Consider the following 12989-nt stretch of genomic DNA (forward strand, 5'->3'; position numbering starts at 1 on the left):
AATATCTCTAGCAATTTTTTTCACTTTTTTCGTCTGTTGCTGCCCAAATACAATATCAGATTCTTCAACACTGTTAGACTGTTGACTTCTGGTGTCATATACGTAATTATCGGTTGTCCAGACCTAAAAACGATAGAACATTTTTCATCATACACTATTTCACCATCATAATAAATGCATAACAATGGATTCATTGACATTGTAGAGAAAAAATGCCAAAAATAAAAACCAAAGTGGAGAATGAAATTATGGTTTTGAGCTCCGTTTTTCAACAGGAATACTTATATTTTGTCAAACTTAACCTGAAGTTTGCCGGGGTGCAGCAAATTTTATATAAATTATAGAGTTCACCCGGAGTGCGGTGAATTTGTCCTAAATGCAAAAAAAAAAAAAAATCGCATTTAAAAAATTAAAGTTCAAAAATCGTTTTCCGGAAAATAATTATTTTTTTATTTAAAAAAAATCCTATTTTTGCCTGGTTAGTTTCAATATTTTCCAATTATCTCAACATTGAAAGTTTCTTCGATTTTGCATTGGAGTGATTGGACAATATAGCAAAAACAACAATGGGATGGACACGAGACCGAATTCGAAAGGAATTTTATCTTGACGATTCTTTAGGAGAATACTAAGATGGGTGGCTCCATGCATCATGGGTGAAAAAGTGACAAACAATCTTTAAGCATCCAATTGTCCATATTTCAATAATGGCATCTCTCCCCCTCCCCACATCAAAGGTCTAGGGTTCAAACCCTAGAAAAAACAATTAAAAAAAAATGTGTGAGGAGTGTGTGGGTGTGTTGTGTACCTAGAATTGAAGATTGTCCAATCCACCGAAGTACCTAGAATTGGGAGTTGTCCAATCCACCGACCAAAAAAAAAATATTATTATTACTTTTATATTAATTAGGAGTTTGGACAAGTTTCAATTTCCCTATATTTGTGGGTGTTCGTACAAGTTTAAACACTTCATTTCGTAGCCCTAAAGTAACACCCTCCAGAGTATTTTCTTGTCGGGCAGTAAAAAAGCATCTGGGGAACCTTTTGTTGCCTTGATAATTGATACCCCATGTGAGATTCTTGCATTTTATTAGTTTCTTATGTTCCAATTGACTTATGGAGAAAATGCTTTTGCTTGCTTCGTTTTTTGGAAAAGATGTGGCTTGCTTCGGCACTAACAAGGTTTTAAGCCGTAACTACGGTTTGAAATTTGTGAATGATTTCATGAATGTGGTTGGGAATGATTATTAGATTAAACATTTGCACCCGGCCTCCCACTACAGCAAAACCAATAATTGTTCATTAGGGGAAAGGATTAGAGGAAGGCACCAAGATATACATATACGCAAGACATTTTAGGATCCAGAACGATCTTACAATTGAGTAAGAAAGAGGAAGACAAAGGCCAAAACCATAATTTGGAAAGCTATATTTGACTTCACATTGTTCCATATGTGAATCGCAAAACACTAGTCCACAATATTACAAGATCAAGGATCAGTTCCAGAAAACGCACATGACAACATAGGCAGGTACCTTAGTCAGGCAATGCGGTTCCTCGTTCAAGATTATTTTTAATCTCCAGTGTGTATTTACCAAAGGCTCGTTCAATCTTCTTGTTAAAGTGCTCATTACGATCATTGATCGAGTCAATATCTTTCTCTTCATGAAACCGTCTTCTCCTACTAAACGACTTACGCTTCTCTTCCCTATCCTTTAGCTCCTGTACCATCTTGTCGATCTTGTCCTCTGAGATTTTTGGTGCCTACAATGTAAGGAGAGACTTGTCAGGAGATACACAACACAGACAAGATCTTGAAAGCAAAAATATGCTAATATTTTTTCGTAGTATACCTTTCCATACTGGAGACTTGAGGCTTCGCGGTAGAACTCCGGATCAGCTTCTTTCATTCTATTGTACTCTTCTAAATCCACATCAATTTTCTTGGTCCGCTTTTTGTATGCATTGTATAGCGTCTTCTGATTAAAAACTGAACAAAAACGGCATGTTAGCTTCAATTGATAGAAAGAAAAAAGAAGGAAGAACAAAGGAAAGAGAGAAGTACAATACACACAAAAACATAAAGGAAATAAGCTACACTACAGCAGTGTACCAGTTTTTGAAAATTCCATTTCGCTTTAGTGACTTTTTGATAACACTGACTTGACAATAGCCGAAATAAATATAATAAAAAAGAGTAAAAAATCTTGGATAAGTATTCAGCATACCATCCCAACCAAAAGGAGCAGGATCTTTCTCCCATTTCTTGTATTTCCCTTCTGCACTCTCTTGGGTGTCAAGCATATATGCCTTTGTCATATCCAATCCATTTGCATCAAGGAGTTTTCCAATCTTTTTCTTCCTATCCTCAAGCCACTTCTGTTTAGAAACACCCCTAGATTCGGTCGGAGCTTCCATCCTCTTTTTTTCAGCAGCTATTTCGATTTGATTTCGCTTTTTAGCTTCTTGCTGCAAGGGAAATAAAACAAGCCTGAGACTTCTTGAAAGGTTTGAAAAGAAACTAAGTCTTAAAACAAAAAAAAAAATTCTGATTACATTACCATCTTGGCTCTCAGCTCCATCCACTTTTTCTGTCTCCCCGAGAGATTTGCAAAGCCCCCATCCGTCGTTTCCTCTGGAGCAGGCATGTCAGGTTCACTATCAGAATTTTCAAGAGCGGGCCTTTCATCATGTGTTTCCTCATCCGGATATAATTCTTCCTGGACAGCTTGCTTACCACGACTTCCACCGCTAGCTTGTGCAACTTCTGATAGACAAAGGAAACAAACGGTAAGCACAGACAGACAAACTACACTAATCTATTCATTTGAAAAAGTAGAAAAAAAGTTTAATATAACTAAAGAAAACTTCTTTGCTCTTTGACTTATAAGTTTAAAATTGAAATGAAACATTGTTCAGCATGATAGGCCTATCTACTTAAGCTTCCTTCCTTTTACTGGTGGGATATGATCAAACACAATTTTGGTCACCACACCTAGAAACATAATTTTGGTAGAGATTAACAGTGACCTTAATGATTAACAGTGGTTATTATTCAAGAACACAAACAAAGCTAGAACTAAACAATAACAAGAAGGTAAGATTCAATTGCTTGAGAAAGTTAAAGAGCATGATTCATTGAAGCAAATCGTCAAATGAAATAAACAGAATAGACACTGATTGAAAAGAAACAAACCAGCTTCCTTTTGTTGCATCCTGATTTTTGCTTCGGCTATGATTCTAAAGCAGTAATCACTACATTCATGATAAGGATTGCTAGCATTCCGACAATCGGGATGAACTGCTCGTTCCTCAGACATCTTCTGCAGAATATTCTTAATCCCTCAAAACCTGTTCCTGCATCAATTAAAACCAACAAACAAACAAATATCTTATTGAAGTTTCCGGCATGTAAAAAAAAATTATCATTCCACAAGAAATAGCACCAAACCCTAAACCCTAAACAAATCGCGCCTTCAGAACTTAGATGGAATTGAGAACAGAATTATTGCAGCTGACGTAAATCGAAAATCAAGAGGATTAAAGTAATTGCTGAAAAAGTTGGGGAAATCGATTTTTCTGCGCAATAAAAGATTTAGAGAAGCTAAGCGAATCGATGGGAAAAACGTAACTGGAGAAGAGGAAGAGGTGAAAGAGACGAACCTGGTGGCAGTAGCGATCTGGCAGTAGGGCTTCGCAACAAGCACGAAGCGAATTGGAATCAAATTTGGATTTCAGTATTTAGTATTCACCAAATTGAAGCTCCAATCTCACAGCTAACGCCAAACGGTATCAAATTTGATGATTTCCCCCTTTTTTTTTCTTTCTTACTTTTTAGGGTTTGTGGTATGAAGTATGAAAATATGATTATGCTACGGTAATGTAATATTTTATAAATTATTGATAAAATTGAAAAAAAAAAGTGACTTATATATATATATATATATATATATATATATATATATATATATTAAACTATGCTAAGATGACTTTTATGATATTTAATAACTTAATTTTAATAATATTTACATAATTATTATAATCGCTGCAGTATAATTATATTAGAATCTATTATATGTATAATCTTGTTTTTAATTTATTTAAATTGATCTAGTAATTAATTCGATAATTTTTAGTACTTGTTTGAACGTCATTATTTTGATAAAAAAGGATATTTTTTTTAATAATTTTTTTTTTATTTTTTAATGTGTTTAGCAAATTTCTATAATAAAAGTAAAAGTACTAAACAAATTAAAAAAATATTATTTTTAAAAAATTGTAATTTATATTTTTTAATTTTTTTCTTTAAAAAAATATTTTTCATAAATAAATAAACAAAAAAATACTTTTATATTGTTATATCCAAACATAATTAATAAATAAAAAAAATTTACATAAAATATCTAAACATAAAATTATTTTTATTTTTATATAAAATATTCTAAAAAAATAAGTCAAAATTTTTTTTTTTTAGAAATACACCCACACAAACCTTAATATACCGTGTTTCATGCAAAAAAAAAATTCTTTTAGACTTTAGTGTTAAATAAGTTTTTTTTTATATAAAATATTGATTCTTTAGTTTTGTGCTGACTTAACAGATTAAATAATAGCGTTATAAATTGAGATTTTTATTATTTAACCTATACCGTCATCTCTAACAGAGTAGATTAAATTTCATTCGATAAAAAATTTATTTTAAAAATATCTTTTAAAGTAAACTCGTCTAAATGTGTTTCAGAATTTATCATTCTTTAATGAAACAAGTCATAAGATTCTATTTGTGATGAAATAGAAAATAAAGTTCGTTCTTGTAAAATTTCTTTTAAAATAAACTCATCCGGATGAGCTTAGAACAAAGTTTATATTGTAAAACAAATCATTTTGCTTTACAATATAAACTTTTTTTTTCTTTTTTGTGTAAAGTTTATCTTAAAATTTAGTTTAATTTTTTTATATATAATGTAAAATATCAAGTAATTTTTCATTACCAAGACTGAAAGATTAAACACCAAACATCAACAATCTTTTACTATCACATCTTACATCCATCCACACTAGTAGAAAACCTATTCAAGGATTTATTATATATTACTGTCATAATTGAATACAAGCACTTATTGGCTAATTCACACAGTTAAGTCCGGAATAATTAAAATTTGAATACCCGTGTCATGGTTTAAAATTAAAATTGACACAATTTAACTTCAAAATATTACAGACCATCATCAATCAAAGAACACAGAAAGCAGGGAATAACCCCTTTGCTCCCAACAAACAAAATTCCCTGATGATTGCCATGCCATCAACCCAATTTTGTTGGGATGTAAGGACTGGGAATTATTAGATATATAAACAATAAATAAATAATTGAAAGTACAATTGTGAGGGTGCATGTGTAAAGTGTGTTAATATGCATTATATGCATTCATTGTTCTTCATACTACTTAATACTATCTTGGCTAGAAAATGTAACCTCCAAGCTAGTTTATTCAGTAACATATCCTACCCTGTTAACCATCAACTCAATACTAAATGTGCACTTCAAAGACCAAATTTCTTAGTTCTTCCATTTACAATAGTTGATCTAGCAAGGATTTGATATCCAAATTATCAACCTTGGACTTGATAGATGACATGTTCTTGTCCAGATCAGAAGACTTCAGCTCAAGCTCACTCAAACGCCCTCTCATCTCTTCAACTCTTGTTTTAAGATCAGTTACCTCTTGCTCTTTCTGAGCCAAAGTTGCCATTTCTGACTCCAACTCTTCCCTCAGCAATTCCACTTCGTGATTCGATTTGGCCTTCTCTGCCTCCACTGCGCGATGCTCGTTGATGTGTTCAATGTTCTCAGCAATTTCATTGAGTATGCTACGCAACCAGGCAACGCGAAGTTGGGCAGATTCTACATCCTTGAGAATAGCCATCAACTCTTTGACTTTGGACTTTGTTAATTGCATAATTGATGCAGATTGCAACTCTTGGACAAGAAAACATACACACTCAATGTAATATGATCTCATCACAACTGATTCCAAGTGGCAGGTTTCTCCAATGTCTCCATACTTCTCAAAGATGGAAAGCAGGATGGGAGCAAAGCTCTCTTTGACATGGTACTTCCCAACTGGAACACGGGACTCAGATACCACAGACTCGGTGTCATCTCCATCACTATCTTCATTACCATTGTGTGTAGCAGAAAAAGCAAAGTCCATGGCAGCAGCTGAGGCAGTAAGAACCCCGGTATCATCAACAGAGGTGACTGGAACAACTTTGTTTGAACCATTTTTGTCCACTTCTTTCTTTGTCTGTCTTGGGTCGGCAAATTCCTCAGCATCATCCTTCGGTTGGACTTTGTGATTAACAGGCTGACAGAAGAAAAAAAATGGAAGAGACAAGTAAAATAAGCCAAACTTTTTTTAAAAAAAATAAAGTATTGTTTGTTGAAATATGTGAGGAAATAAGGAATTACCATGATATCTGCGACGTGTATTTCTCCGGAAGCTGGTACTATCTCACTGTTTTTTGTTTCCATCTTTTTCCTTCCAGAGTCAGAATAGCTTGATAGGGGTGATGAAGCATCAGAGAGATAAATAGCCCCAATTTTCGAGGGTGGAACACTGTCAAGAACAGGAAGTTCTGGTTTTGATCCATGCTTCTTCCTGCCAAAGCTTAAGGAATTGGCAACTGAAATTTTAAAGTATTCTGGTCAGGCATATACTCATAGTGTGAAATTTATCTAGCCATATCAATAATCTACATCATCACCACATTTTCTACCGAGCCAAACAAATTAAATAAGCAGAACGATAAGGCTTAATATTTCATTAACCAATTTATATGCATGGACAAACATGCAAGACAAATATACAGGACAGGTATCATTGCATCTATGAGATGGACGGCAGAATGAATTGTCAAATAATATAAATCCATTACCATGAAATGGTCAAACAAAATTAAATCAGTATGCAAGACAGTCTATACCATTTGTACACAAGCAATTGAATCAAATGATTCTAGATATCATTGTCAATCTTTAACTAAAAAGTTGAATTCCTGGGACACTTTTGCAGTCACCGGAAACATTTCTCAGGTTCCCCCTTGAGATGAATCTTATTCTTCAAATCAAATAGTGTGAGAAAGACTTTGCAATAGTAAAATTCTTAGAGGGGTGAAGAAATTCACTTACTGTATAACTGGTTAAATATTATTGGGACTAAAATCGTGAAATTTGATACTAAATGGTAGGTTACTTATTATAAGCTTAAATCAGAGTGGGAACCTGAATCAGCTCCTGCCACTCTTCTTTTGTTGCAATTTTCATCACACACATGGTAAGGATTAGATGCTTTAGGACAACCAGATTGAGAGCGTTTTTCTTCATTCATCTTTTTTCCAAGCTCACCATCAGTAACACTTCTTCGATAATCTTTTAAGGAAAAAAACAGAGAAATAAGATGCATGTGTTCAAAGATTGGAACTAAGCACTCCCAAACTAAAAACAAACACAAAACAGAGCAACAAAACAAAACAGCAATAAAAGTTTGAGTGAGTAAAAAGATCAAACAGAAGGCGTGCATAACTAACCAAATCCCTTTCTGTTCTTGTGAGGCTTGTAGTTAGGGTCCTTGCTCTTGTGAACACAAGCTTCAGTGCATTCATGGTAGGGATTAGAAGCATACACACAATTTTGCATCACTCTTCCGTTCTGGGCCATTTCCGCTTTCAATTTCGCAGTGTCTCTTCCTGCCTCAACTTTGTTACCACCAACCAACCAAGGTGTAACTGTTTCATCCAAAATAAACAAACTCAGATTAAACAACTAATCATATATTATATCATGATCATTCTAATAAGAAGATTAAGAGAGAGCAACACATACAGCAGGAAGAGACACCCATGAAAACAAAGAAAAGAAAGCAAAATAATGAAAAATAAAAAACAATGATGAAAGAAAAAGAAAAAAAGAAACACCAACCTAGAGAAAAGTCAAAGAAAATGTTAAAAGCAAAGAAGGATGAACACAGAAGTAGGTGCAGCAACCCACAAATTCCAAATCACAACAGTCCCACGATGTTAATTGTTTTTGTTTTCAAGAAAGCAATTTAATTTAAGGAAGCGTTTGTTTCTTGACCACAAGAGTTAATAAGTGTGTGTGTGGCATCACCAGAATTTTCATAACATGTTTCTAGGAACTGTATGACCATGGAAAAAGTGAAAATTAAAAACGAGGACCCAACTCAACAATCAATGTGAATGGATCTTTTGAAATTTTGTGTATAAAGTTTAATTGCGAGTATTATTAAGAAATTAAAGATAGTCAAAGTTCTAGAAAGTCACGCGCTACAAGTACAAGATTTGCAGCTGCATTTGTGCCGAAAATGCTGACGTCATTGATGAAGCTAATAAGTTAATAAGTTTGGATTTTGGAAGAATTTTAAGTGTATCTGAAATATTGATTATTCGATTATTTTAAAAGTTAATTTTAGTTATAAAAGATTTATATAATATAATATTAATTAAAATTGTTAAAATTATTGAAATATTGATATTTTATATATATTTAATATTTTTTAATAAATTTAATTTTGATATAGCTTTATGTAATATTAGATTAAGGTTTTATTTGATTTTGAAAATAGATAGGATAAAATACTTAAAACGAGATACAAAATAAAAATATAAAAATTAATATTTTTATATTTTATTTGATAATAAAATAAAATAAATTATATAAATTTAATTTATTTTATTTTTTATTAAAAAATTTAAAAAAAATATAATTATAAAAAATTAATAAAAATAATAAAAAATAAAAATAAATTATATTTTTTGTTATTATTTTAAAATAAACACAAAATATATTAATTTTATATTTTTAAATATAATATTTTTATTTATATTTTATCTGTTAAATATAATTTTATATTTATAATTTAATGTCTCCTGTTTTTGTAACATTTATGCCGTTAATATTTAAAATAATTATTTTTATTAATATATTATTATATAATTAAATATATGTATAAATTTATTTCATATTAATTGTGACAAATAGACACCAAAAAAAAAAATGTGGCAAACTATCTCTTGCCGTTACTTAGCTGCAAGTTATTGACGGGGGTTCTTATTTATTCTTTTTTTAACATCTTTTTAATATTATTCAATGTCGATTGATCTAGATGAGTCAATATAATACAATGATACACGTCAGAAAAATAATTTTAAAAACGATTATGTACTTTAAATAATACTCGTATTAGTATGTAGTTTAGTACGGTACAGCGATGCAACTTGTTTTTTTGCAATACTCTATTCTCTCGAATCTAATTCCATCTAGATAAACTGTTAATCTATCATGGGTAAAATAAATTAAACAACTCAATATATTTTTTAATTAGTAAAAGAATCTACCGATGTGTGATTGACTGATTGGTAAACAAAGTATATTTTTTATTAGAAAATAGATTTTCTTAATTTTTTTAACCATTAAAGAAATAAAATATGATCTGTACTATTCTCGTTTTACTAATACTAATCTGATGATGAAACTCATCTAAGATAATAAATTGATAAAATAATAAAATAATATTTTAATTACTTAAATTAAAATAGAAAAAAGTTCACGTATAATAAAATTAAAAAAAAATAATTAAGTAATATTTTATTTTTTTCTTTTTTAATGTTATGCTAAATGCTGTTAAATATTTAATTAAGACTCAAGGAATATCACTAAAAAGATTCTGAATTATGTTGAATAAAAAAGTTTTGATATTAATGAATGAAGGAAAATAAAATAACCATTGCTAAAAATAAACTTTATACAACTTTTAGTTGGTTGAATTAGGAATGGATGGATAAAGGACCAAAATATGGGAAGGTGTTTGTTGAGCTACGAGACTCTGGATAGGTGTTTTCTGTATTAATATTGAAATAACTAATTTTATAATTTATATCTATATCCAGAAATCCACAAACAAACAAACATTTATGTTCTTTATAAGAAAGAAAGATTCCCTTTTGAGGTATTACAGTTTTTTTTCCTTCTAAATAAGCGTATTAAAAGTACTTGTTAAGTTGTTATGAAGAATTTACCTATATATTACAAATTAATAACTAAAATTAATTATTATGTATTTATATATATATATATATATTATTTTATATATTCTTTATGTATTTAATATATTAAAAATATATATAAGTTATAACTCAAATAGTATACTCTTTCCATACTCAATTAAAAAGTTGCGGGTTCGAATCTCCTATCTTTGGTAATAAATAAATAAATAAATAAATAAATAAATTTTAATAAAAAAGTTCTTTCATAACATTCTTAAAATATACTTCTAAGATATATATTAATAAAATCTTTATCAAAATTGTTTGTATTATTACCATTAGTATATGGTACTAATGTACGTATCTATAATTTATTAAATATGCGTAAGAATAATAAAAATATAATTAATTAAGATAATAAATAGTTCATAATTCAATAAGAAATTTTGAATGTAACTACTGAAAATAATAAAAATTAACTTTTTAATAATTAATATAATAAAAAAATAATTATCCAAATCAATTTTTGAATATTTTAAAAGTGGATATTTTAATTTTTTTAAAAAATAATACACATATTAATTTTTAGCATTTTTTTGTTCGTCAGCCAAATCAGTCACTAGTCCAGTTTTTAGCTTGACTCACTAACAGAAAGTACTGAGGTGACATATTAACTTATACACGTGGCTGTTAATTATCCACGTATACAAAGAGGACAAAATACTTCTTGAGCAGTAGTAAAACACATTATTGTTTTGGTGTAGAGTATAGACGCAGAAAAAATACATCTTCAATTTCATCACTGATCATAGCACCAATATAGTTTTTGGATTGGGTGAGAAACAAAACAACAAAAACAAAGAGCTCAGAATCAAAAAATCAACAGCCGACATAGCAGACAAACTGGTATACTTCCAAGCCATAACTGACCTCCAAGATCCGAACCTCTACACCGAAATTCTCATAGCACACGGCTGGCACCTTGAACTCGCCATCTCCTTTTTCACCTCTTCCCCTAACATCGCCAACCAATCACCACTTGCCTCATCTTCATTATCAACAATACCATTCCTTCACCACAAAAATGATGTCGCTTCATCCCAATTATCTGATTTTGAGCCCCTCGTTTTCTCTTCTTCCCGAATTGGCATGAAAGCTCATCCAATTAACTATTTTTGTGATCTCCAACAATTTAGGATTAATCTCTGGTGCAATTTGACTTTGGTCTTTAGGTGGGCCATCGGTGGTGTCCTCTCCTAATTCCTTGGATTCAAATAAATCGACGGCGGAGGTGAATCCTCTCCTTAGTTGTCGACGCCGTTGGTCTTGATGTCGGTGGTAGCTATTGAAGAAATGGATTTTGTTGCTAAGTTCGAGAGAAAGTATGGTGGACCCAATAGCAACCTCAATTTTTTCGAGAAAGGGTTTATGGATGCGCTGCAGAGACTAAGGAATGAGTTCAAGCTGTAAACATATTTAAATTAATAGTTCAATACAATATGGTCTCACTTTTTTCAGTGTGTGTCTTTTCTAAAAATATCTCTTCCTTACGAATCGGTGATGACATATTTACGAGAGACATCTTGCAAAAGGTAACGAAATGCGAACGTTGAAGGCCAAAATTGAATAACGTAACATTCATCACGATGGTGATGTTGGGAATGAGGTGGGAGGTGATGAGACAATGAGGTAAGGTTGAGTAGAGGAGAAGAGTCGCGACTTTTACTCTTCTATTGGAACATTGCATTTCACGCCTTACCCTAAAATGACGTCATTTTATTGACAATAATAGGGATCAATTTGTCAATAAAAGACAACTGGACACCTGATTGGACACGTTGATACTAACGTGTCACCTCATAATTTTCGAATGGCCTTAAACAAAAAAATCATGTGAGGCATTAATTTAGCTAATGAAAGAAAATGTTGGAAATTAATATGTATATTCACTTTTTTTTAAGATTAAAATGTATATTTTAAAAATTTTTTAGAATTGATCTGAATAATTATTTATAATAAAAATATATATATAATTGTAAATATTTTTGACGCGGTAATTTAAAATACAGTGCTCCTGTTTAAGTGATGGTGGAGATTTTTAAAAGAGAATTGTCCACTTTAAAAAAAAAAATTGTATGTTCCTGTAATAACATGAATCCTTCTAAGATGATTTGTGATTAGCTTATACCTACAAGTGGGGTCCTTAAAAGGATATTTGTCAACTACAAATCAGGGAGCCACAAGTAAGAGAGAAGATTATTAGAATGATCAGAGGCTTGGCTATGGAATTAGGGGATAGTAGGATAATCCGTTTCTAGGAAGATAGCTGGTTACCTTGTAGTGTTCTGAAAGTTATTTTTCCAAGACTTTTCTCGGTCTCAAATCTTCAAGAATCTGTCATAGGGAATTGTGGGTTTTGGGATGAGTTAGAGTGGATTTGGAATTTCTAGTAGCGACGAAAGTTATTTCAATGAAAGCTAGAACTAGTAAACCAGCTTCATGCGGTTCTGAAATCAGTGAAATTGACAACTAAGAGAGAGGACAGAGTGATCTGAAAATTTGATAAAACAAAATGTGTTTATTCTGCTAATTCATTTGTACAGATATTGCAGGCAGAGGTACTTCTCGCGAATATCACAAGCTATAACTTCACTAGTACTATTTGGAGAGGATTTGTCCCACCAAAGGTTGAGTTGTTTACTTGGTTTGTACTGGTTGGTAGGATAAATACAAGAAAAAGACTGTGCAGTGTAGATTAGGTGTTATTGGCCAGAATGATAACATGTGTGTTTTATGTCATAATAAATCTGTTGAAACTGCTTTTCACTTGTTCATTGGTGGGAGCTCACTTAGTAGGTATGGTGTGCTTGGTTGTTCGCTCTTGGAAGGATATGAACTACTCTAGGTACGCTCAAGCAACACT

The 12989-nt window shown here is 31.3% G+C and overlaps 2 protein-coding genes across 5 annotated transcripts; both read right to left on the reverse strand.

Moving 5' to 3' along the window:
* Positions 1-1278: 1278 nt before the first annotated feature.
* On the reverse strand, positions 1279-3898 carry LOC130947333 (uncharacterized). The gene is made up of 6 exons (XM_057876001.1): positions 3665-3898; positions 3198-3358; positions 2563-2768; positions 2230-2470; positions 1855-1991; positions 1279-1765 (listed from the first exon to the last, which is right to left on the reverse strand). The coding sequence occupies exons 2-6, from the start codon at positions 3319-3321 to the stop codon at positions 1538-1540; spliced, it is 936 nt and encodes a 311-aa protein (XP_057731984.1). The 5' UTR covers positions 3322-3358; positions 3665-3898; the 3' UTR covers positions 1279-1537.
* A 1255-nt stretch (positions 3899-5153) lies between these two features.
* On the reverse strand, positions 5154-8251 carry LOC130948519 (uncharacterized). 4 transcript variants are annotated; one of them, XM_057877270.1, is made up of 5 exons: positions 7983-8251; positions 7592-7789; positions 7287-7433; positions 6474-6688; positions 5154-6369 (listed from the first exon to the last, which is right to left on the reverse strand). In XM_057877270.1, the coding sequence occupies exons 2-5, from the start codon at positions 7719-7721 to the stop codon at positions 5575-5577; spliced, it is 1287 nt and encodes a 428-aa protein (XP_057733253.1). In that variant the 5' UTR covers positions 7722-7789; positions 7983-8251; the 3' UTR covers positions 5154-5574. The 4 variants fall into 4 exon arrangements, with proteins under 4 accessions (XP_057733253.1, XP_057733252.1, XP_057733255.1 ...); XM_057877269.1 differs by lacking the exon at positions 7983-8251 and adding an exon at positions 7887-7967; XM_057877272.1 differs by lacking the exon at positions 7287-7433.
* Positions 8252-12989: the final 4738 nt, after the last annotated feature.

The sequence above is a fragment of the Arachis stenosperma genome, chromosome 9 (genome assembly GCF_014773155.1).
Source record: "Arachis stenosperma cultivar V10309 chromosome 9, arast.V10309.gnm1.PFL2, whole genome shotgun sequence".
In the NCBI taxonomy this organism is placed as follows: Eukaryota; Viridiplantae; Streptophyta; class Magnoliopsida; order Fabales; family Fabaceae; genus Arachis; species Arachis stenosperma.